This window comes from Limanda limanda, chromosome 2 (genome assembly GCF_963576545.1).
Source record: "Limanda limanda chromosome 2, fLimLim1.1, whole genome shotgun sequence".
Classification (NCBI taxonomy): domain Eukaryota; kingdom Metazoa; phylum Chordata; class Actinopteri; order Pleuronectiformes; family Pleuronectidae; genus Limanda; species Limanda limanda.
In genome coordinates, this window is record NC_083637.1 from 26,447,395 (window position 1) to 26,472,937 (window position 25,543).

A 25,543-nucleotide genomic window follows, 5' to 3' on the forward strand; every position below is an offset into this window, starting at 1 on the left:
CTCCAGCAGCATGAAAGGAGAGAGTGGGCAGACGCGAGGGGGCGACGTTGGTCTCTGTAACACCCCGACAGAGGCGGAGGGACCGGGAGAGAGAGAGGGAGAGGGGCGGTGCCGAGCGGAGAGGAGCGCGCTCCGGTGTCAGCTCCATTCAGTCACACACGCTCCGGCTCAGACATGGGTGGAAATCCATCTAACGGCTCCTCTTTGTTTCTCCTGACTCGTATTGGCGAGATGCGGAATCGAAGCATCGCTCGCTCTAATCCGGCGCACAATGGCCACGTCGCTCTGCATTACGGCCGCCGCTCGCTGCTACTCCCTCTATTCCACTCGGAATTAGAGACTTATGCTAATTAGAGTCAATTAGGCTCTTTCTCATCTTTTTGTCATCACCCCCTCCCGAGTGGTGCGCGCGCAGCCAGACCCCCCCCCCCTCCCGACTATTTGGGTTTCCCCCATGGCCACCACCCCATTTGCATTTTAAATTTATGCTTTATGAATTAAAGTAGACGCATGACGCAAGTGCGTTGGAGTTATAAGGGCCAGCGTGAGAGGGGGGTTAATGATAAGAAGGGGAAGATAGGGGAACTAATAGGCTCCAGGCTATTAGCAGCACGGCAGGACTAAAGTATACGACGCTTCATTACACTGAATTAAAGTAACTCAAGTGTGATCCTGCTCTGGCGGAACCTTGTATCACTCGGATGCTCACTTTCAGACAGCGCTGCAGATAATACTTCATTTCAAATGTGCCGTTATTGTCTTTTTTCCCTCTGCTGTGCGGAGATGTGTGTTCATCAGAGAGAGAGGGAGAGGGTGTGTGTGTGTGTGTGTGTGTGTGTGTGCGTGAAAGCGAGCAAGAGAGCGAGAGAGAGAGAGAGAGAGAGAGAGAGAGAGAGGATGAGAGGATGGCCATGGCCCTGTGAGGTATTGCGTCACTACTGTCTTTACTTGCGCAGGCTCTTTACATGGTGGTCTTTAGCTGTGGGCATCCTCACTTCTGACTCACACGCTGGTGTAAGAGCAAAGCTTTTGATGCCGGACTGTTGAAGTCCTTTCATCAAGGGCAACCTTACAACCCCCATGGTCCATTATTTAGCGGAATGGCATGTATCAAAAGAGGAAAAACCTAAAACACACAACTGAAACGTTTACTATCATACAAATACAAGCACTTTGCTTGTTTGGATGTAATATCTAAGAAACACCATCGTTCCGATGGCAGCGGCCCCCTTTTACGCACGCACAGCTCCACGGATGCCATGTGTCACCTGGTATTATTCGACTTCCTTAATGCACTGGATGTGTAAAACATTTTAATTTCCCTGCTACAACTGAGGCCGGGCCTGCCTGGAGGAGGAGGAGGAGGAACAGGGGGAGAGGAGAGGAGAGGAGAGGAGCAGCACTGGTTTTGTTATGAGGGGCCCGATGTGCGCGCTGGCTGGCGTCGCGCAGCCCCAATCAGGTGCCATCACACCCGGTGTTGGAGCACGCCATTGGCTGGTGGGGAAAGGAGCTGCGCGCAAAACCAACCCCGCTGCTCCCACTCTCCTCACAGAAGCCGAGCTGAGAACATCATCCGCTTTGAGCGCTTAGGCGCAGTGATTACATCCTCACAGACACAGGGAGAGAGAGAGAGAGAGAGAGAGAGAGGGATAGAGGGAAAGTCCTGTTATTCGCCGAGTCTTTATTCAGAAGTTGTAGATTCGGGCGCAACGCGAGCAGGAGTTTTTACTCTCCTCCTTTTTTTTTTTAATTGCTCGTGTGGAGTTTCCTGTTTTTTTTTTTGTTTAGTTTGGTGACTTTCTGTGAAGAAGGGGCAGTGTGCTCTGTGCAAGGGGAGAGCTGGCGATGCGTCCTGGCTCCAGCCTGCGATGTTTGCGCTGACGCCAAAAACTCACAGACCGGCGCAGAATTGATTAAAACAGAGAAGCTTGGATCAAATGGCTGTGCTGCTCACAGCTGAAACGACACAATGTTCCACTGACCCGAGGCTGAGGAGAGGAATTTTGGAATCGGACAGCCTTGTTGCTGTTAACTCCACTGCCTTTTTGCGGACAGAGGAAATAGGAAATGCTCGTTTCTTGTAAGAAAAAGGAATAACACTCTTTTTTTTTTCCGTCTTGAAGTGCACTTTGAGAGAGGGCGAGGAGATGATTTGGTTAATATTCCTGCTCTCCGTCCTGGATGGAGCCGTCTCTCAGCTGCGTTACACCGTGCCAGAGGAGCAGGAGCCTGGCTCGGTGGTTGGGAATATTGCAGAAGATTTGGGGCTGGACATCACCAAACTTTCCGCTCGCCGCTTCCAGACGGTGCCCAGCTCCCGGACCCCTTATCTGGAGGTGAACTTAGAGAACGGTGCGCTCGTGGTGAAGGAGAAAATCGACCGTGAAGAAATCTGCAAGCAGACCATCCCGTGCCTATTGCACCTGGAGGTGTTCCTGGAGAACCCGCTGGAGCTGTTTCGCGTGGAGATCGATGTGATGGACATCAACGACAACCCGCCCAGCTTCCCGGAGACGGACATCTCCGTGGAGATATCGGAGAGCGCCATCCCCGGGACCCGCTTCCCGGTGGAGAACGCCTTCGACCCGGACGTGGGCACCAACGCGCTCAGCACATATGCCATCACGAATAATAACTATTTTTACCTGGACGTGCAGACTCAGAGCGACGGGAACAAGTTTGCGGAGCTGGTGCTGGAGAAGTCTCTGGACCGGGAGCAGCAGGCGGTGCACCGCTACGTGCTGACGGCCGTGGACGGCGGCATCCCGCAGCGCACCGGCACGGCTCTCCTGGTCGTCAAAGTTCTGGACTCGAATGACAACGCGCCCACGTTCGACCAGTCCGTGTTCACTGTGAACCTGCGGGAAAACTCTCCCGTGGGCACGCTCGTCATTCAACTCAACGCCACAGATGTGGACGAGGGACAAAACGGGGAAATAGTTTATTCTTTCAGCAGTCACAACGCGCCGCGGACAAAAGACTTGTTCAATATCGATGCCAGGACAGGTAGGATCGAGGTGGCCGGGGAGGTGGACTATGAGGAGAGCAACACGCACCAGATCTATGTCCAGGCGAAGGACCTGGGCGCTAACGCGGTCCCGGCGCACTGCAAAGTGCTGGTGAAACTCATGGACATGAACGACAACACACCGGAGATCGGGTTCAGCACCGTGACCGAGTCCGTGAGCGAGCAGGACGCGCCGGGCACCGTGATCGCACTTTTCAGCGTGTCGGACCGAGACTCGGGTGAGAATGGACAAATGAGCTGCGAGATCCTGGGAGATGTTCCTTTCAAGCTGAAATCGTCTTTTAAAAACTACTACACCATCGTGACGGACGGACCCCTGGACCGGGAGAGCACGGACTCGTACACCATCACCGTGGTGGCGAAAGACAAGGGCCAACCTTCACTCGCCACCAGCAAGTCCATCAAAGTGCACGTCTCCGATGAGAACGACAACGCGCCCCGTTTTACGCAGGCGGTTTATGATGTGTATGTCACTGAGAATAATGTGCCCGGTGCTTTCATTCACGCAGTGAGCGCTTTGGACCCAGATATAGGACAAAACGCTCTTATTACCTACTCCATATTGGAGTGTGACATACAGGGCATGTCTGTGGACACGTATGTGTCCATAAACCAGGACACCGGCTACCTTTACGCGCTGCGCTCTTTTGATTATGAGCAGCTGAAGGAGTTTAGCTTCATGGTGCAGGCTAAGGACTCAGGTCCCGCGGAGCTCTTCTCTAACACCACCGTTAATGTGATCATAGTTGACCAAAATGACAACGCTCCAACCGTGATAGCCCCCATCGGTAAAAACGGCACCGCCAAGGAGCACCTGCCGCGCTCTGCGGAGCCCGGCTACCTGGTGACGCGCATCGTGGCCATGGATGCGGATGACGGGGAGAACGCACGGCTGTCCTACAGCATCCTGCGGGGCAACGAGATGGAAATGTTCCGCATGGACTGGAGGACAGGGGAGCTGAGGACAGCCCGCAGGATCTCACCCAAGCGGGACCCACTGGGCTACTACGACCTCCTGATCGAGGTGAGGGACCACGGGCAGCCCCCCCTCTCCTCCTCCGCCAGTGTGAGTGTGATATTAGTGGACAGTGTGGTCGAAGGCCGCAGCGGGGACCGCGGCTCGGCCTCCAAGGCAAAGGAGACCTCCCTTGACCTCACCCTCATCCTCATCATCGCCCTGGGCTCTGTTTCCTTCGTCTTCCTCCTGGCCATGATCGTGCTGGCCGTGCGCTGTCAAAAGGACAAGACGCTCAACCTGTACACGTGCCTGATGGCCGGAGAATGCTGCCTGTGCTGCAGCTCCTGCTGCAGCAGGTCTGCCCGGGGCCGGAAGCAGAAGAAGCTGAGTAAGTCCGACATCATGCTAGTTCAGAGCACCAACGTGACATCAGGGGTCGGGCCCGTGGGCCAGGTGCCCGTGGAGGAGTCTGGTGTGGGCGGCGTGGGAGGGGGCTTCGGCTCCCACCACCACCAGAACCAGAACTCCTACTGTTACCAGGTGTGTCTGACACCGGAGTCCGCCAAAACGGATCTGATGTTCCTCAAACCGTGCAGCCCCTCCCGCAGCACCGACACGGACCACACCAACCCCTGTGGTGCCATAGTCACCGGGTACAGTGACCAGCAGCCGGACATCATATCCAACGGCAGCATCCTGTCTAACGAGGTAAGAGAGGCCTGACACCGCCTCAAACTGCTTGTGCCACTTATTTTCACATCAGAGGTGGTTAAAAGTGAACAAACCCCCTGATTTGAAGGTTCAACCTAATTTCAAATATCCTCCAGAAATCCACGGCTGTGTCCTCTTCACGTCTAAAGCGCCTAATCCACCCAGGTCACGCATAGCAAAAGTCTCAGAGAAGATGGAAAAGGAAAGCTGTTATTGACTCCGCTCTTCTGCTCTGTGGCCTTTAATCACTGTCATTGGGAATAGTGGTTGGACACGGCAGTGGTTAAACCTCGTGTGGCCTTTTAGTTGTATTCACGATGGAGCGCTGTCAGATCAGCCTTTATAGCATGCGCAGCCGAGTGTGACAGGGATCCGGACTCTGGGCATAAAGTGCTTATAATTTGTCCTGTTCAAGCACCAGGTTGGAAGAGGCTTTAAAAAATGCAGGGTTTTGGGTGCTATTTAATCTGACCCATATTTAAACCACAAACCAGACCCCAAGAGCGCGCAGAGGGATATTGATTTATCTCTTAATGTGTTTCCAAAGTTTGGAATATATTTCCGTTAGCTTTGTGACGAGGTGTGACACCTGCCGTGACAGCGAGTGTTAATATGTACCCATTTGGAACGAAGTGGAAATCCGAGAAATACATTTGAAAACGGTGGATGAAATATCGCCAGGAGCGCACTATTTTACGCGCGACAGTTTGATTCCATTAGACGCCTTTACCTGCTGTTCCTTTGTATTGCATTCGATATATATCCCACTTTGGGTGGCAAACATCATCAGAAGTGGGTGGGGGGGGGGGATTTGAGGGCCCTGTTTTGTGTTCAGCCTGTGCGCTCTGCTCGGGGTGAAGCTGTGGAGTGAGTTGGGGAGGCTCTTTTCTTTTCTCCCCCTCTTTTCTTTTTTTTCTCTCTGTTGATTGCGGTGCGCGGCTGGAGAGGAGCCAGACACCAAGTCACAGCCCTCAGCCTCTGCTGCGCGTTAAGTATTCCGCGCACGACCCAGCACGGCAGCACCGTGAACAAAGGTTGTTCAGTTTCAGCGTCGGGCGGCTCAATCATTTACGCATTCAATCGCCTCCCTAACGCACTCTCTCCCAGGCTCTCTCGTCTCCTCTCACCCACTCACTCGCTCACCAAGTGGTGACACAATTACCCGCTGACAACCTGTGCATGCGTGTAACATGTTTCTCATTGGACATGTATGTTAAAATGTCCATGTGGCTATTTGGCAAACAAAGTGACCATATGTGTGTGTTTCTCCGGGGTTTCTAGACAAAACACCAACGAGCGGAACTCGGCTATCTGGTGGACAGACCCAGACGTGTCAACAGGTATTGTCAAGCACGAACACTCACACGCACACACACGCACACACACACACCTTATTTTTACTAGAGCTCAAACACTGGGGAGCCACATACCATCCGCCGTCTGAGGCCCTCTAACATCCAATAGGCCTCATGGATCCATAACCTGCTCACATATCTGTAAAATTGAATATTACACCCATCAGTATGAATCCCGTATACTCCGCGTCGTTAATTGTGGCTTTGAGAGGCTACACGGCTCCCAGTGTATCCATAACGTTCATCTTCAATTTGGCATCAGTCCCACAACTGACAGAGCAGCACCTATTAAAGCCCTTATGCTGGATTTCATTACATGCCATGTGTAACATCCAATTTAGACTCCTGACGGCCACCGTGACTGTATTAATGTGGTGTTGATTTCTGATTCTCCCTCTCTTTCTCTGTCTCTCTGCCCCTCATTAAATCCGTCTCCTCCTCTCCCTTCATCTTCCCTCTTCCTTTATATTCTACATCGACCTCACTCTCTCTCTCTCTCTGTCTCTGCCCTCGCCATTGTTTTTGCGTGGCGCTCTCCTCTTCTCCTCCTCTCCTCCTCTCCTCCTGCGGCACGACTCTCTGCTGTACCATCCGCCGCTTCCTCCAGCTCGGCATTCCAAGAAGCAGACATAGTCAGCTCCAAAGACAGCGGCCACGGGGACAGCGAACAGGGTGACAGCGACCACGACGCCACCAACCGGGGTCATTCAGCCGGTGAGTCCCCCGACCTCTCTACCACAATATCACACTGTTATTTCAGTAGCCTGACTCCCTCCTGCCTGAGTTCCGATAGGGTGTGTTTGCAATTTTGAATGGGATGATGCTGACTTGTCGGTGCGGACCACTGGCTTTTAATTTCCTTAATTTGAGAGCGTGCGAAGAAGGCCTGGGCTCCGGGGCCACTGGCTGGATGGCTGGCATGAACAGCCCCAGAGGTGTTGATTGTATTTCACACCCGGATGAAAGATTGGAATATTTGGGGAATTCTCTTTCTCCTTCTCTCCGTGCCTCTCGCTTCCTGCCCCTTCGCTCTTTCTAACCCTGCTGCAAAGACAGCGACTCGCAGCCAGCCAGTGTGTGAGGCCCACAGTGCTTCTGTGGCACAAATCAATAGGTTCACTCAAGTGAAAAGAAAAGGTATTTAGGTTAAGTTGATATAATCAGATGCATTTCAGCCACACAGTCAGTGTTGTACTGTCCTTAGAGTCAGATGATCAAACACATCAGCAGCTTTTTTATTTGTTTCATGGCTTTGGATTAAGTTAAAATAAATATAAATTGTCGAAGTTAAAAAGCATTTTTTTCCTTCTTTCTCCAGCCACACTCTCACTTCAGGTTTATTTACTGACTCCCGTTTGTCTTCTGCACTTTACAGTGTGGTCGATTTTTTTAGACAAGGTCTTATCATAAGCATCCCCCTGTTCTCTCTCAAATTCTATTAGGCCTCTACCTGTTTATTGATCAAAGTGGAGTCGGACAAAAAGCAGAGCGATACAAAATCGCATTTCTTATTGAATTGCCCTTTCCTTCTGAGGGATTGTGCCGCGCGGCTTGTCTAAGACCCCTGGCCAGACCGGAACCTGCCAAATATCATATCAGTGCCGGGAATACAAATGGAGAGCAGATAAGGTAGCTGTTGTAGGATAGTGAATGGTCCTCATCAGGCTCCATTATCAATGAACCAAGCCAAAATAGAGAGCCAACATGAAGCAGTGGTCGTGGCACTCCCTGGCCTCACTGATGAAAGAGATCGCGAAGGTCAAACTGTGTGAGACTGAAAAGCAGAATTGGAAGAGATCCAAAGACTCCATTCTTTCTCAGTCAAGAATACATGTTTTTCGTAAAACAGAGATTAACATGGGCGTTTCATTTCATATTCAGAGTCCGATATCTTGCATCACAATGTGAATTTATGTATAAGTGGAACAGTACAGTGTAGTCATGCAGAGCAGCTTCGGCTGTGGATAAGTGGTATGCATTTAGCCCATTCCGCCGGCAGGTAACCCCCGGGCTTCCATAAGGAATCATACATGACACTCTATTCCAGGGCCTGGCCTGTGAATGCATTTAGGAATTTATTCTGAAGCGGGGTATTGACTTGTCGGTTTACTAGCACAGTTACAGGATCGCATTTATGAGCCTGTAACATGTTTCCTTTAGCTTTATTTAGCTCCGAGCGGGATCATTTGGCAGTGGCCTGGGAGCGTGCACAGTTGGTGCGGCACTCCGTATTTCATGCTAAGACAGCCACATTTGTTCTTCACGTTGAATTTAGAAGGGAACAGCTTACCACTCCATGGGAGGCTACTCCGCACGGCTGGTATTTTTGGAAGAGGGACGCTTTAGTTACACCGACTTCTGTAAACAAAACCAGACGGGCCTGTTTGAGTGTGTATGGCTGTAAAGGTATACCCTTGTCTGATTTAATATGTAGGTGTATACACGATACCTGTATATAATCTGCTTGTGTGTGTGTGTGTGTGTGTGTTGTGTGGGAGAAAACAAGTCTCGGTGATGATGACAGAATAGCAAAGGAGTTTTCCTTCGAGACACTGCTCTGATAAGCTTAAATGAGATTCAGTTTATGAGAGGAGAGTGGTCGCTAGTGCTTGGCACGCTGCCAGGTGCATATTGCATCTGTATCGGAATACACATTGCTCATTTATGTCTCTGTATGCATACAGGCAGTGTTTTTTATTGTGTAAATATGCGGGGATGAGAATATGGTTGCTCATCTCGCATGGGTTGTGTGCCGTGTCTGTGTAAGTTTAGTGCTGGGTGCGCGTTCTTTAAGCAGAGAGCCGATCTGCATAAGCCTGAGCGAAGACTATGTATAGACCATGTGTATTTTTATGCCCTTCCGCAGCGTTTGTGTGCATAAGCAAATCCGTGTGCGCACATGCATGCACACACTTCTACTTAGCATGCACGTACTGTAAATACTCTTCCATTCTCTATGTGTGTGTGTGTTTGTCTGACACACATATAGTCGCTTCCAGGGTTTGTGGCAGGGTCTCATCCTTCATTCTGTCTCCCCCACACGTTGGCTCTCCGCAACACTCGGCTGATCAGTAATTCATTTCTGGAACCTTTTGCATAGCAATTATCAAAGGAGGGTTAGAGGCAAGGTTCCCCTCGCGGGACCGCGCGGCGCACACTCTCCCTTTTGGTGCGCCACGGAATATTTCAAATCAAGAGGAAACCATTTCCAGTTGGCATATCATCAAATACACCTGGCGTAGCTTCCCGCACGGCCGCTCGTCTGACACTTTAGAAAATAAGTCTCCCAACGTGGTTTTAAATCAAAGGGACACTGCCTGTGAGGCCGGGATATCACCGGATACCTTCAGAAAGTGGGCAAATGGCTTTTCAGAAGGCGGCATGTCTGGAGTGAGGCGCAGCTGCGTCAGGAGCCGAAGCGCTATTGATTGACTGCTACACCTTTTACCTCCAAGCGCCCGCTCCCCTTTTTAGGTTGTTTGATTCGCATTAGACACTGTTTACCTCATTATTCCCCTCATCATCCTAATAGAACACGACGGGAAGAGTGAGCAAGCAAAACAATAAAGGTGACAGATAAGAGAGGATAAAATATTCATCAGTGAAAAAAGGAAAAAAAAAATTGGCATCTCAGAACCATTCGATCAGCTGCGGAAGGCTGCGTGACGGGTGGGAGCCTGGAAACGATCATTATCATGACGTTTGTTTTGGTGAGAACAACAGCCGTGACAAATGGGACAATTAAATCACTGTGGCAATGGTGTATTAGAAGGCTGATTATGAATTAGTTGTGGGCACCGTGTTGCAGTTTCCCATGTCAGTGAGCTGTCAGAGGAATTTAGCTCGCAGCGTTTTGACACATCCTCCTCTCAGGCCCCAGATGAGGACAAGACAGGAGTGGGGGGGAGGCAGAGAATGAACGATTGGTGCACAAATATAGACTAAGGTCAAAAATAATACAACATATATTTATGTCTGGGCCTCAACAGACCTCAAACAATACCTTCAAAAGACAAATTGTTGGCTTATATAGCGACATGACAAAAACATAGCACAAAAAAAGGGCACTTATCCAAAATCCTTCAATCTTCAATTCTGATCAAAAGACTTCAATCAGAATGAAATTGCAACAGTGGTATGTCAGTCACTCACTCAACATTTATACATATGTCAGAAAAAATATTTGCTTTATGTGGTTAAAATGCACATAAAGCACCAGCTCACTCTCGAGCCTCTGAAACCCCTCTAGCAGAGGAGAGCATACGAAAATCTCAATGCTACTTGAAAAAGCTAAAAAAAATCGATTAGAGCGAAGAGGATAAGCAACGTCGCCTCATTAAAAAATCTATCTGCATTTTGCCTGCAACAGGTGGAGATGTCACCACTTACACGCCGAGCGCTTTGTTCAATGTCAATAAAAGTCAGTAAAAGTCTCGGCAGAGAAAAGGGTAGATCGATCAGTTTGATGAACTAACTGCATCAGCCTGCGACATGTGTTTCTCATGTCAAACTCAGCAAGAAAAAGGACAAAAATCACTATTCCACATGACCTCTTTACAGCATGAAGACACAGAGAATGAAAAGTACAGTCAGAGTGTTGTGATGGATGCGTTCTTGGTATGTGGTTTATGAATGAGCTGAATGGCAGCTTGAGTGTTTCCAGAGAGACGGAGACTCATCCTCATTTTCATTAACAGTATTTATGAAAATGCCTCACATCAGCTGAAAACAGCAGATCAAAACGTGAAAAGACGCATGTTGCTGGCCTCTGACAGGGGCCTTGGATATTTATTACTGAGGTGGAACATAAGGCAGGAAGACGTATGGAAATCCCAGCAAAAGTCCTGGGAGTCGTAAAGATGCTTTGGCCACGAGAAACACACATATCATTCAGCTCAGAGATTTAATATCGGTGAACATCTGCTCCAGCCAGGCTGCAGCGCAACACTTCTGACAGAAAAAACATAAAATATGACGTTAAGATACGTGATGGTAATGCTCAAAGTGATCTATGACAAGCTGATATGATCAAGAGCCTTACCGACATCTCTTTAGTGCACATTTACGTCATGTGAGTAACACCAGGTTATTTCCTCCACCAAGGCGATGAGGTGTTGGTCTGCCTTGGTTTGTTTGTTATAGCAGAACTTCTCAAAAACTACTCATGTGATTTCCATGAACGTTTTTGAAGGGATTGGGCATGAGCTTGTTGTTTGGTGCAGATCTGGAACACTCGGAAGTGAAAAAATTCAAAAAATTTCTTTAACATTGCATTTTTGAGCATTTCCGTTGATTTGCCATTTAATGGATCTTGAAATACAAAAATCCAGACATATTTCAGGGAATGATATTTATGAGTGTGTGAAATTTGGTGCAGATCCAAATAAAAGTCTGGATTTAGTGAATTTAAATGTGCTTTCATGAAGGGACTGTTGGGGCTTGGTGGAGGAATGTGTTCTATCAGTGCCCTTCAGGTTACTGGGGTCTTATTTCTAAAGGTGTGGCTAAAAGTATGTATGCTTGGTTACTTGCAGGTTTTAGGTAAACCTTAGTGTTAACTAAATTTATTTGAAGTGGATAACAAAGGTGAATCGTTGTAGTTTTGCTGTGAAATGAGAAATTGCTAATAAGAAGTTGGAGGTTTTTCTTCCAAATAAAGTAATGCAGGTCAGTGGTCCCCAACCCTGGCCACATTAATTACTGAAATACTCAGTCTGTTCAGCCTTCTGAACAAAACTAAATGAATATGAGTTTGTATGTGCTACGATATCCAAAATTTAAATCGCTAATATAGTTTAGATAATCTGACATATTAGTTTATAGAACCTGTTTGATTCTCCTGCTGGCCAGGCTGGAATTCCAATAGCAATGTAATTTACCTATTATAGCCTCTTATTCTGCTGTTATAAACTCTGATCAAAAATGGATAAATCAGTCGAAATAATACCTGAGTGCTAGTAAATTACCCTTAAATGGTGCATTCAGGTGTCTGTATATAGACTCTAATGTCTATGTGAGGTATTGTCAGAGCCCTTCATCATAGGGTGCTGCATTCAAAGAGAAGACCCAGTGATGAAAAGCAGACAAACCAGCGATCAATAATCAGTGGTCATCCAGAAGCTTTCCTCTAACAATATATAAGGGGCCGTATTAATCAAACGGACACTCTTAGGGCAAGCGGCCATCTTGGCTCTCTCTCCCCAGCCCATTTGCTCGCTGGAACAAACATCGAAAATGGTAGCTGCCTCTCAGAGACTCAGGACGATTTCTCTGTCTGTCATTACCGGACATGGTGGGAGCCATCTTGCTCGGTTTTGGCCCTGGGAGGTCTCTGGTTTACTCATCACAGCCTCACTGGCCAACTCATGTACGGAAGCCATGCTACTCCCCTGCCGTCCTGAGCTGCTGTCCAAATATTGACTCTCTGTGTCTGCAGTCTCTCCGGAACAGTGGAGGACAAGATGAAAAAACAGAGGTATGGATAGAAGACACCCTCTACCTGAGGGAGGTGGATGTTTTATTGTTTTTTTTAAAAAACAAGATAACTACAGAGGAAGAAATGGCCAGAGAGGATTAAATGTGAGAGAAAAAAATAACAAGAGACAGAGAAAGAGGGGAAGGGACTCAGAGGGACTAATCTAGACAGAGAGGGAGACAGACAGATGAATGAGTGCTGGGAGGGAGCGACTGCAGAAACCCGAGTGCAGCAGATAGGTACCCGCAAAGTGAATTCAAACACGGGGGCTCCTGCTTTCTCAGGATTTGTTTTCCTCTCATTTCCCGGCTCCCGCTTGCTGGATGTGTGTCAGTCGGCGGGCGCAATTAGTCAAATCATGCCAACGTGGGATTTCGGCAACACGCAGAGACGTAATGAAAGAAGGAAAAAAAGGAAAGAAACAGAAGTGCTGATTGCTTATTAGCAAGTAGATTGTGTTCGCATTATGTAGCATCGTTTACGTGTGCGTTTTAGTATAGTTGCGTGCATGTGCAGGCGTCCGTGTGTGCTTGTGTTCTTCCTGCCTGATGAGGTCACGATGAGAGATAGGGCTGCTGCCGGGGCCTGTCATTGCCAGTCACCGTTCTGGTTGTTGTTTTTGCTTCATGCCCGGGGAAGAAAAGGTGCTTCGCGAGGATCAACAGCCACCGGGTGTCATGTGCGAGCGGCCCTGTCTGTCTGCTCACTTCCGTACGTCTACATATGTCTCCGCGTTGAGTATTTTTAAGTGTGTGTGTGCTTTCGTGAGTGCCTGCAAACGTATGTGTTGATGTCCCTGACATTTTTTTTTTTTTAAGAGCGAGCCGCCAGGCAAAAAAATCACTGAGTAGTTTGGAAGCAAGTGACAAGAGTTTCTCCGAGCCTGATGCACGGTAAACAGTGACTGCTGCAGACTATATTTACACCTCATCTCCAGAGCACAATTCGCCCTGGTGCCTGCTGGAGAATAAAGTCAGATAGGAGAGATATGGAGCAGAAAGTGAAGGTTTCTCTTAATCCTTTGACATTAATGTCGGTGTGCTTTCTGCAAAGCTGCACGTGACTTTGGTTTTAACACCTGTGCTTCTGTCATTCAGCTCATTTGTTTTCATGTTGAGATACAAATGCGCCGAGGCTACCAACCGCTTTATCACAGAGGGGATTGCAGGGCCCTGAGGTCGACGCCTTGGTGTGCCCGAGGTGGAAATTAATTTGCGAAAAACTCTATTAAAAGGCTAAAGGCTAACAAAAAGGTGGGGATTAACTGAAATAGCATTAATATGCCCCCAACCTTTAAAGATAGCATAAATATACATAATTCCCAGGGGTGAATCGGAGGCCAAATGCAAGTAAACACCAGTCAAATTCCTTAATGAGGATTTACACAGCTCGGCCTGTTCTCCACCTGATCGGACGCAGCACCGAGCTGCCGCTGACACACAGCCCACACGTGCCGGCTGGTGATGAAAACAAATGAAGCCTTTGGCAGCAAAAGCACTGACTGGTGCTGATTCTGTGGGCCACACAGGAAACACAGAGGTAAACAGACCAAGGAGGCATCTGACATGTTCCAAACTTGCTGAATCCAGCACAATAATAAAACCCACACCAAAAAAAAAAGTTTGGTTTTCATGTGCTGGTGCCTGTTCGGCGGCATTTGCTTTTGTTTGCTTTTTTTGTAAATGAGATGTGATGGAGCAGAATGCAGAGAACTCCACATAACCCTCAGTTGACGTTGGTTAATCAAAATGTTGGCATATTTTTTTATTTTTGCGTTTAACTCGCATTTAGGGAACAGTTATAAAAAAAGGGTATAGAAAGTAAAGGGTTGGATATTTGTTGCAACATTTTGTTTATGAAAGGGGGTGGAAATAGATTAAATAGTACATCTTAATTTGCTTATTTTTTATTTCTGGTGATTAAGAATCAAGGAGCTCCCCCTCTCTCTCCACCTCTGTTTAACCCATCTCCTGTCTCCTCCCGAGAGGCCCTGGTCTCCCCCTGTCTTTCCTGGCCTTTGCTCGTTCCATCTGTGATCGCCTGGGTTTCCCTTCCCCTTCCCCGATGGCTCCCGCAGTGTCGCTGCCTCTCCAGCACGAAGTCTCGCTGTCTGTGAAATCTGTGCCTCCCCCCCCTGTTGTTTGGCCCTTGCCGTCTCTTGTGTGTGAGCTCTGTGCCTCCTCCCTGGCTCTCCGGTCACTGCACGGTCCCGTCGTCTCCTCTCACACGCCGCGAGGCACCGTATGAGGAACTCGATTAGATCCACATGCTGCTCGCAAACACCAGAGAACAAATCAGCCGCGGTGGCAGCTCTGAAGACAACCTGTAATACAGGGTTTCACATGTGCACAGAGAACATTTACAGCTAGAATAATTATGGATCCTCATTCTCCTTCCTTCTCCTCCACGATCTTTTGTTACGGTAGTTCATAAATAAAAGTGGATTTTTTATTTTTCCAAAAAAAAGGTAGAATAATAAAAAAATCAAAGTAGGAACAAATGTAATCCTATGCAAATTTCCGCTTTAACCCTGCTTAATTTAGTTTTTTTTGCCCTTGATAGAGATGCTAATGGTGCATTAAATCTTCAGTACAAAGAGCTTTGTGTGTATCTTTTTTTTTTTTTTTTAAGGGATTATCATCAGTTACTGCAAACACACATTAGAAACATGCTGAAGATTTACTATTTCTGCCTTGAACTGTGTCTGCAGGTAAACACTGTGTGTAGCCTGAGAGACAAACCCGAGGGCGAAAAGAAAAGCCATGAGCCCCTCTGGCTGCTGCGTCTTTAATCTTATTGCTTTAAGTGCACAGTAATGACTGAAGCCGACTCACATGAGCATATCAACATTGTTATCGAGCCCTCCCCTCTCCCGTCTCGACGATGGTGGTCAGACAAAGTACAAGGATGATCTTTGGAAAGAATTTTGTAAGAAAACCATCCTGAAAAAAATGAACAGGATTTTCAAAGAGTAAGGTAGACATGCTCCCAATCCTCGGGGGAAATTACACCTTTGCACAGCTGTCATAAGACTGGTCGATATTATCCCACCACAATAACGTTGTGCTTCCTGTACACTGTTCTTTAAAATTTAGTTTTAAAGTCTCAGACTCTTGTGAGTCTAAGCTTTCAGTCCGACAGAGCAAACAAAACAAAAAGGTTAACCAGTGTGTACCATTGCATATATGACCAGATCTTTTTTTTCTTTTTTTTGTCTGTTGCTATGCCTCTCTCTCTGTAGGCAAACATAATCCCTAATCCATGACAGGCTGATATTTTGAGATTTAGTCTTAATGTGCAGGAGGGGTGAATGTAGGGAGGGGAAAGAAAAGCTTTCCTCAAAGCTCCAGGTCAAAGCGAGGCTGCCACAGAGTTCTACTACTGCAGATAATAGCAGGTTGCCATATTAATTCACTGGCGTGGTTGTATTGAGCTGTTTTGATTAGTAAAAACAGTATTTCGACTCGAAAGTGTAACAGTGTATGAATACTATAGGCTTAGCCTTTTTGTGTAATATATATTACATGGCTTTGTCTGTGCCTGCTTTTAGTAATAGAGGAACAGTGGCATTATCAGTGGAGTGGATCAGTAGAATAGATTTGTGTAAGTAGACCCTCTGATCTGAAGCCCTCTCGGCCTCGGGGGGATTGCAGATACCAGAATGTCCACTTCTTTTTTCACTGCCTCCTTTTCTACCTCACTTTCCCTTTCGCATCTCTTTCCTCCTCGACTTGTCAGCGTTTTTTTTTTTTCCCGCTTTGAACCGCTTCATTCCATCGAGTTCTCCCGCATTGACCCAGCTTCGCTGGGAAAAAGCAGGAAAACTGCGAATCCAATCTGCGCAAATGTCGAGAATGGCCGCAGGGTCTTATTATGATGATGACTCTGTTCATGTCTCTTGTTCCTTTCTCGAGCCTCTTTATAATCTCTCATACTCGTCTTCCCCCCGTCCTGCTCTCTTTATTCTCTCTAAGAGAGTGTAATTAACATAACTGGTACCTCTTTCATGCTGGACGTGTGTGAGTGCCTTATTCTAGTTTATCATTTCAGATGTTAATTTCATCTTTTTTGTTGTTTCTGGCAGTGGCTCTGGGTCAATTACACACTTTGCTGGTTTGTGTAGGGATGACTGACATTAGTGTGATTAAGCAGCCAGTGAATATGTTGTTTGTTTTTGTGGCATCATTTCTAAAGATGATTGTCATTTTCCTGTGCAGGGTTTTAAGAATATGGATCGCATTTTGTCTCTTGGTGTTTTGGAATCAATTGTGAGTCTGAGGATGTTGATGCAGCGAGTGGGGGGGAAATGTTTTCGCCACACCACATCACTTTGATTGCACATTTCATTCGGAATGAATGAGGTGAGGAGGAAAACAAACAATTCGCTTCATCAATGTTGGCCTTGTCTCTGTGATGAATAGCGTTTGCTGCACTTTTTCTGCTCGCGACATTGGCAAATGATTGCTAACTTGTGTTCTCTCTTCTGGTCTCTTTTCTCTCCCCTCCCTCCCCCCATCTCGCCTTTCCACTCCAAATATCCGCGCCGCTTCTCCTCCGCTGCTCCCTCTCCTTCCCCTCCATTATCATCCTTTGTATGTCTGTAATCTCCATCCTACCTCACCCCGCGATCACCCTCTCCATGCCTTCATCTGTATCTCCTCTGCAGGCACCGACCTGTTCTCCAACTGCACGGAGGAGTGCAAGGCCCTGGGCCACTCCGACCGCTGCTGGATGCCGTCGTTCATGCCGTCAGACGGGCGCCAGGGGCCGGACTACCGCAGCAACCTGCACGTGCCCGGCATGGACGCCACCCTGCCCGACACTGAGGTACCCTCCTCCGTCAACCTCGCCGACCAGCTCACCATGGCCTCGCCTACCGCCTCGTCCAACGATAGGTCATTCTCCACCTTTGGCAAGGACGGTCAAAGATCACAGTCACACCACAGCCTTCACCATCACCTCCATCAGCAACAGCAGCAGTACAGCTCCAGCACGCTAGAGAGGAAAGAGTATGATAGGGGGACCCTACCGTACAAACCCACCTTTCTCTGTGAGTATCAGTATGAAAGCTCCCTGGGACCCTATGACTTTGGTCTGGTCCAGTACAAATACTGAAGGAGGGAACAATTATTCTGCCTCTTGATTCTGATCTGGACTTTATATGTTGTTTATCAACTTTTTATTTCTTATATTGTTAAGGAGTTTTTTTTTATATATATATAAAATACAGCTTTGTTGAATTGTTTTATTGCTTATTTTTATAAATTATAATTTCTTCTTTTGAATGTAATGGAATCTACCACTGCTAACTCCCCCTGCTCCAAAACACCCTTTGAAATTCTTAATCCAACCCCATCCTAACTCTTAACACTGTCTGTAATCATATGACTTATTATAAAATAAACACAATCTGGATTGGACTCATGTGAAACTGCTGTGGCCCCTTTTTTTTAATTTTATTATCCTTTTCTCTAAATTTGACCCCTCAATATCCCTTTTTATCTGATGCTCATATAGGAAAAGGTCATAACACACAAGCACACCTCATGTTTTTATTCCGACCATCCTCACACGCATACAATTATAGAGAGTTAGTCGCTTAAATAACAGGATTTGAGCGTGAAGGGAGAAAATACAAGCTACATCATCTCATGTTGAAAAGTACATCTTTTTTCCATCTGCTCAACAAAAGGAGTTTTGCTCAAGCACAATGACTTTCCTACTGAATAGCTCGAAAGGTGAAAGACAAAACCCACGCTTCTTCTTCTCCACGAGGAATGAAGTCCATTTGTTCTCAAAAGCCAGTCTCGAGTAGCTATACTTGCTCGCCAGCCGATCAATACCTGACATAAAGAGGGGTGGGTGAGGTGGGCTTTTCAAACATGGGGTCACAAATCCTCAGCTGGAAAAGTCTCGTATACAAGTTTGTTTGTTGTTGTTCTTTTGCGAGAAAGGAGAAAAACTATCACTATGTGAAGTCAGTTTAATTTGGCAAATGAAACATATTCATATACGGAGAAAAACAGAGTTTCTTCAAGGACACTATTTGCCGCTTTCAATTGCTTTCCAAGCTCTCGCACATTACATGAATATTCTATTAGCTCTAAGAGTAGAGAATGGATTCGATATACACATTCAGTAGAGAAGTCATTTCCAGTCAAGTCACCACCATGTTAACTACCATCCTCCATGATTCTGCATGCTGACTGTGGGTTGTCTCTCAGGTAAACGATGAATACCATAACCTGCTTTTCTTTTCATTTTTTTTCCCTTCCTCTTTTCTTGTGTGCCACTTGGCAAACAGAGCCAAGCAATATTCCTCTTGCACATCAGGTCTGTGTGAAAAATAATTGGTATTTAGCCTTTAGGTGCTAGAGCCTGCTTTGCTCCAAATATAGCTGCCTGCGCGTCTGCTCATCTCGTCTGCCTCGCAGGGTTGGGATAAATGCACTCCTTATTCGCTCAGACCAAAACTCGCCAAAAATGTATTTCATTTTACTTTTCTTTCTTTTCTGATTTACGATTCCTCACATTTTTCTGGTCTGTTGCAATTAATCAACCCCACAATGCCACTGCAAGGTTTCGTTGTTCATCCGTCTGTAAAGAATATGGGAATGGTCCCAGAGGCTGAGGCTCTATTAACCAATCGGCCTCATGTTCTCATTTTAAAAATAGCACCAAATGCTACTAGTGGTTACGGCAATGCTCTGATCACCAGCGTTGCCTTGATAAAGGGTTTATAAATGTTTAATGATCCATTTATAGATAATTAATGAAGCAATTAGTGCTCTGTGTATTTTCTGTGCATGCATTATGTAGCCACCAAATTCTGAACATTTATCTTCGCTGATGGACATGTTTTTACCCAATTCCCAAATTAGTTGTAGCGTTACACTGCGACGACCAGCCTTTAGGGTATATAAATAACTTCACAGAGAGTCCTCTGTGGCATGTATCCTTCCAGTGATGGTATTTCGAGCCGATTGTGTCACTATAAAGTCCCAAGGGGAAGGGTGTCATTTGTCTTAACAAGTGTGTTCTCTGTCTCTTTGCAGCCCGCAAAAGGATTTGCTAGCTCGTTCCACGTGGACATGTCGGAGACAGCGTGAGTTTCTGTACCAGACCACCAACGCCGACGCTATAGACAGCGAAACAAAACTAAACAAACAGCAACCTGGACAAGAGCAACCTTCGTTTAACTTCATTATCTCGGCTGGCGAGCTGTAACGAAGCCTTGGCAGTGGTTGCCGAGGGAGGGAAGCAGAAATAGAACTAGATACCTGAGGAACAATCCAAGGCCTTATTCCTCTCAGCGGGACTGAGACCGGGGCCAAAACACTTGACATGTGACGATTAGGAAAATCATCAGCAGCAAGAAGAAAGGACCTGATATGAACAGAGGAATACAAAAACGACAAGTGAAAATAAGAAAGACGGATTCACTCACAGAGGTGGTTTGTCTTTTTCTTTGGGACTGAGGAGTTAGCCTCTAGAGATCTGTGTGTGCCTGTTTACATGGAGAAAAAAAACTAATGTTTCTGTACAAACTACAACCAACGTCACACGGAACCCTTTAGCTATTTCTATGGTCACCACTAAGCCAACTGTACAGAGACTGTTTGGGGGGGGAAACGGAGACTGACAGCCAGAGTGAGAGAAAGACAATTAGGCAGAGAGCAGGTGTTGTACAGGTATGAAATGACAGGAGAAAAAAAAAATGAAGGAAAGGAGGACAAGTAGAGATGATGTGCAGTACTATAAATTCTGTATCTCTGGTTTTTTGACTTGACTGTCTTTATATAGCTTCTCTTTTTTGTTTCCGTTGTTCTTTCTGTGTGGTTAAAGTGTGCAGACTCTAACGTATTCCAGCGTACAGCTACAGACAGGAACAGGCGCTCCGGAGCCGGGGTTCAGTCCTCTTTCGTGTTTAGCCACTTCAGGAAGGCGAGTTAAACAAACACAGACGACACGCAGAAAAGAAAAGGAGTTTAAACATAATCCTCATGTTGAGTCTGTCAATAAAATATCACAAATGAATGTTCTCCTTTCTACACTAGTGACTAACGGTTCCTTCCTGAGCTGACTGCAGAGAAAGTGAAATGACCCTTTACCAGGATGTGGTTCCCTTGATTCCATTGGCCTATACATAAACAATCAGACACATTCAGTGGTTTTTATCATGTGTGCAAAGTGTTTACTGTGCTATTTTAAAAAGCTTATAAATGAATATAAATCTATATATATAACTCTCTATATATATACATATACGATATACTTTTTTTCTGAAAACTGTGTAACCATTGGTTAGTTTCTACACCTCATATTGTCATTCAATCTAATAATACGAAGTGCTACAAAATCAAGACTTGTATCGATTCAAACAGAGAAGGAGTGCTGAAGCCACCGAAGCAAAACCCCTTCACATAAACCATGGATTAAGTTGCTGTTACTTGTTACTTTTCACAGTTTACAGACGCGAGGCCTCGTTGTGTGTAGCCACGACACCCGTTTGAGTTGTTTTGGCCTGTTGTGTATTTTTACTAGCAAAATATGTGTTCATGTACAGGAAGGGGGATTATCACAATCGAGCTAGATATCAAAGTTTTACAATCATACAGGAAAGGTGTACACAGACAATATAGGACGAGGCACAATATGACACGCAGGCACACACCCACACAACACACACACACACATACATACAGGTCAAGTGGTGATAAATAAACAGTGTAATTGAAGTTCTCTTATGTGTGTTTTGTCACGTTCACCCGGGAATAATAGCATATAAGGGATCAATAAAACACAAGTAGGAGCCTGCAGCCTCGCTCGCGGCTCTGGGAGGCTGTACTCTGGCACAGGTGTGCTATGAGCTAAATGCTAGCATCAGCACGGTAACATGCTCACAAGGACAATAAAAACATATTGATGCTCCGCAGGTGTAAGCTTTACCATGTTCATCATCTCAGCTTGATGCATTAACGTTTGACAATTAGCACTAAACACAGAATGCAGCTGAGACTGATGGAAAAGTTGATTAAAAAATTTGAGCTGATGGTGGCACTAAATGGAAATTTGAAGGATCACCAAAGTTATTACAATCGACCCTGTGGACATATGTTTAAATAAATACACATCAAATTCCAAGGCAACCCGTCCCATAGTTGTTGAGAGATTACAAAGGGGAGGGGGGGTTCTATCTTGGCTCATTTCCATTTTTATTATGTTCTTCCTCATCCTTTAGGTCACACTAAATTATTAAACACGTCAAACTAACCCCTCCGATGTGCTGGCTGGAAATGCTTTGTTTTAGTGAGACAGCTGATGTCAAATGGTAGTGATGATGATGATGCAGATGGTTTCACACAAAAACAACTTGCTCGAACAACCTTTGGTAGTGTCATGTATGGTTTGCAAAGAGAATAATTCCTCCCTTGCATCAAACTCTGCATTGATCCTACACACAAAGGTTGAGAATCGGTCCCAGAAAAACTGGAGATGTTTTTTGTCATCCTTCAGTTTTTTTTCTTCATATCGGTAATCTGCTCTACGATGGTTCTTACAGACAAAATTAGACTTCGGAGCAATTTTACTTTGTCTGCATCTAGCAGCTCTGCAGTGGCCACATCTTTCCACCTTAGCTTTTAACTCACTCACCACAAATCCTGGCCCTGTTCAGACCTGGTATTAACACCAGCAGTGAGATACTCCATCACAAGTGGAGTGTCTGTTCACACCTTGCATTAGAATGCATCCTGAGCCTCCAATGACAACTTGACATGTGAGCTCACTTGAAAAATCTATACGAAAATAATCACGCATGTCATTTGTGTCCGCAAACACCAAATTACATTGGTTTAATCCATTCTGTGTGTCAGGGTGTCGAGTGAGCAAGGGAGAGACAGAGACGTGACAGCGAGCTGAGTCAGGAGGGCTGAGATAATCAATGAGCTGTGTGCAGAAATATTAATTTAACTATTTGGAAAAAGTGGCCAAAAGGAAATGACATATTGAAAATGAAAAGCATAAAAATACATTTGATAAATAATACGATTCATTGTGAAACTCCAAGGGGTTCTGAGGACATCAGATGAATAGGTGGTCCTTCAAATGTGGCCCGGCACACATGGTCTTGATACCAGGTCTGAACAGTGTCTTTGCACATGACAGGCAGCTTTCACCAGACCTCATTCTGACAAGCTCTGCTGAAGAGAGTTGAGTTTGTCCTAGTGCATTTGTCCTTGCAACTCATTCGGTTTAGCTGCATGTTTCCAGCTGTAATGAAGCTGAAAATTGGCCTTTTTCATTACCGTGAGCATATCCCTGCAAACCAGGCACGGTGGTTTATTTGACTTTGACAAAACAATCATTGTCCATTGCGCTTGTAAAAAACTTTACTTTGGACATGTGATACCTTTCGGGATCACCATGATGCTTATGAAATATGATTTCCATCCAATATATTTAAAAATATCCTGGCTAATTAACCGATAACAAACCAACAACAGGTCGACATTACCATTCCTAGAACCATGGAGCTTGCTTGGTTAAAAATAACATTATATACTTGGAAACCTGCTGCAGAAACATTCAACGCCAAAAAAGAAGCCAGCTATGAACCCGCTTCTCACTTAAAATCCTCACAGGGCACTTCTGCTGCTTTCACTGTTGTTTTTAGAACATGAATTTTCATGAAAATTTATTCAGCTATCCCAAAAGAATCTCGTGGACTTTCAAGATGTAATCACCATGGTTGTGCTCTACTTTCCTCATTCCCCGACCTCAATAGCTCATCAGAAAAAAAGAAGAAAAAATAACTTTTCTGGTGCTTGCCACTCTAGCCTTCTGTCCATTTCTGTCAGAAACTATCCTTCAACATCTCAACCTCACCCCTTCACTGCGGAGTGATCCTCACACAGCCTGGCACAGGTTCACAGAGACAAAAAGAAGACGGAGAGGAAAAAGAGAGCTGGAGTCTGGTTGTGGTTTTAAATGCTGAAAATGAGGTCCAGGGTCATGAGGGAGAAGCAGCAGTCCCTCACTTAGCAGCCTAAAAACAGAGACAATCTGTTCAGGTCTATCACAAGTTAGCCTTCTTTTACAAGCAGGGAAACATGTGACCAGTGCATGTGAGCAATCTGGTGGTTTGGAGCTGGAATGGAAGGCCCTTGGGGTTCTGATGAAAGTAAAAAAACAATCCAGCGCATATTTGTATACAGACTGAAAAATGTGGGAGGAAAAAAAATAAACATTAAAGGAAATAGCTTTGTTAAATGTTGAAATAACAAGGTTTCATGATAATACTTTTGTGCACTGTTGTTATGATTGTATGATTTAACAATATTTCCCACCAAAAAAGGACCTCATCCCATTATTCAGAAATATCATATTATCCTAGAATTACCCTATTGTGAAAAGGTTTGCCCCTCACTTCCATTATGAAAAACTGTGAATGTAATATAAAATGTGACCAAAGGCTGGGTATCATTAGACACAACAATCCTTTTTTAGTTTTTTTTTACATGTAACAACACATGCCAACCTGGTCTGTGCAACAGTGTTAAAGAACTTAGATGATGAATTGTGTGATAAACCAATAAAACAACTTTAAAAGCTCGGGGCATGATGGAAAAGACTATGACTTAATATGACATGTCTATTGTGTTTATAGCTGTTTACATGTGAAGGCCAATCCTTTGCTTTGTCATAGCCTGGCTGTGTTTTGTAAAACACATGCATACATTTGACATGTTGAGATCTGCTGATAGAACACAGCAGACGATCTGCCACAGGATTCAACACAAGCAAGTGTGGGGGTGTGTTGACGTTTCGAAAACAGGCAGCAGACACAAAAAGGAAATTAAACCAAAGGAAAAACAAATATCTCCGCATGAAAAATAAGATACGCCCACGTAGGAGACACCTTCGAAGATGTCGAGAGAGTTTGTGGAGATAAGAGCCGAAACCGGTGACTGTGTGCTGTAAACAAAAACATGTGATCTCTAAAGTGGAATCAATTAATTATGTCTTTCCTCTCCCTGCTGCAGCTCCTCTCACCTGAATCCTCTGGAGGATTTGCTGCTGTGCTGCTGCGTTGTGCATGTGTGAAAGAAAACCTCTGGCTAAAGTCCTAATTCTCTGGAGTTCGTCTGGAGGTCATGTCTGAAAATGGCTAAACATGGCTAGGTTAATATTTTTTTTAAATTTTTGATACCAGAACAATATCTGATAATCTGTAACTGAACAATCTATCTTCAATAGCCTGTTTGTGGAATATGCACAACTCATTCAGGATAATGTTTTACTCAATCCAACACAGACTTTCTACAGTGCTCAAAAATCTATGATATATTGTTCTTAACTGAAGTTTCACTTATGGGCTTTTAATTGCGTGAGATCCAGCCACCCATCGTTGTGTAAGGTTTAATGAAGAATTAACTTCTAAGATATCAAATATTTAGAGGTCTCATATCCGCTGCTTGTGCTGCTAAGAAATCGAGAAAGTACAGGCAAACATCTCGGCTTCAGAGGACAAGCGGGTTAACCCACGGGAAGAGACAAGCATCCTGTCATCGGCTGTGAGATGACCTGATCTGGTACAACCGAATCGTCTTGTCCATCTCTCCTCTTCTTCTCTCCATCCGTGACTGAGGTGACCTAGCCGTCGGTCTGAGCCTTAGCGTGTCCCTCATATTCTTCCCCTGGCAGACGCACTTCATTACTCTGGCTAAATAGACTTTCGAGAGACCCCATCAACCATCATTTACACAGCCCGGCCCCATCACCCTTCACCAATAACCCCCTCATCACACATAGGCACCCTGCCATTCACACATGCATTACATGGCTCGCCAATGTGGACACACAAGTGCAAGCAGGACGCACCAACTGCTCTGCTTCCTCCTTTGCCTTCTTATCCCCAGCCGGCCCATCAGTCAACACACACACACGCACACACAAACACACACTCAGGCATCCTTGGGCTCTATTCCCCAGCCACCTCATCAGGCCAGAGC

At 45.8% G+C, this 25,543-nt stretch overlaps 1 protein-coding gene across 2 annotated transcripts; it reads left to right on the forward strand.

Annotated features, from left to right (window-relative positions):
• The first annotated feature begins 2,150 nt into the window (after positions 1-2,150).
• pcdh10a (protocadherin 10a) lies at positions 2,151-19,639 on the forward strand. Of its 2 annotated transcripts, XM_061094910.1 has the most exons (5): positions 2,151-4,697; positions 5,982-6,040; positions 6,663-6,769; positions 17,197-17,357; positions 19,586-19,639. In XM_061094910.1, exons 1-5 carry the CDS (start codon positions 2,151-2,153, stop codon positions 19,637-19,639), a joined length of 2,928 nt encoding a protein of 975 aa, XP_060950893.1. The 2 variants fall into 2 exon arrangements, with proteins under 2 accessions (XP_060950893.1, XP_060950883.1); XM_061094900.1 differs by lacking the exon at positions 19,586-19,639 and having other exon boundaries at positions 17,197-17,645.
• The last annotated feature ends 5,904 nt before the right edge of the window (positions 19,640-25,543 follow it).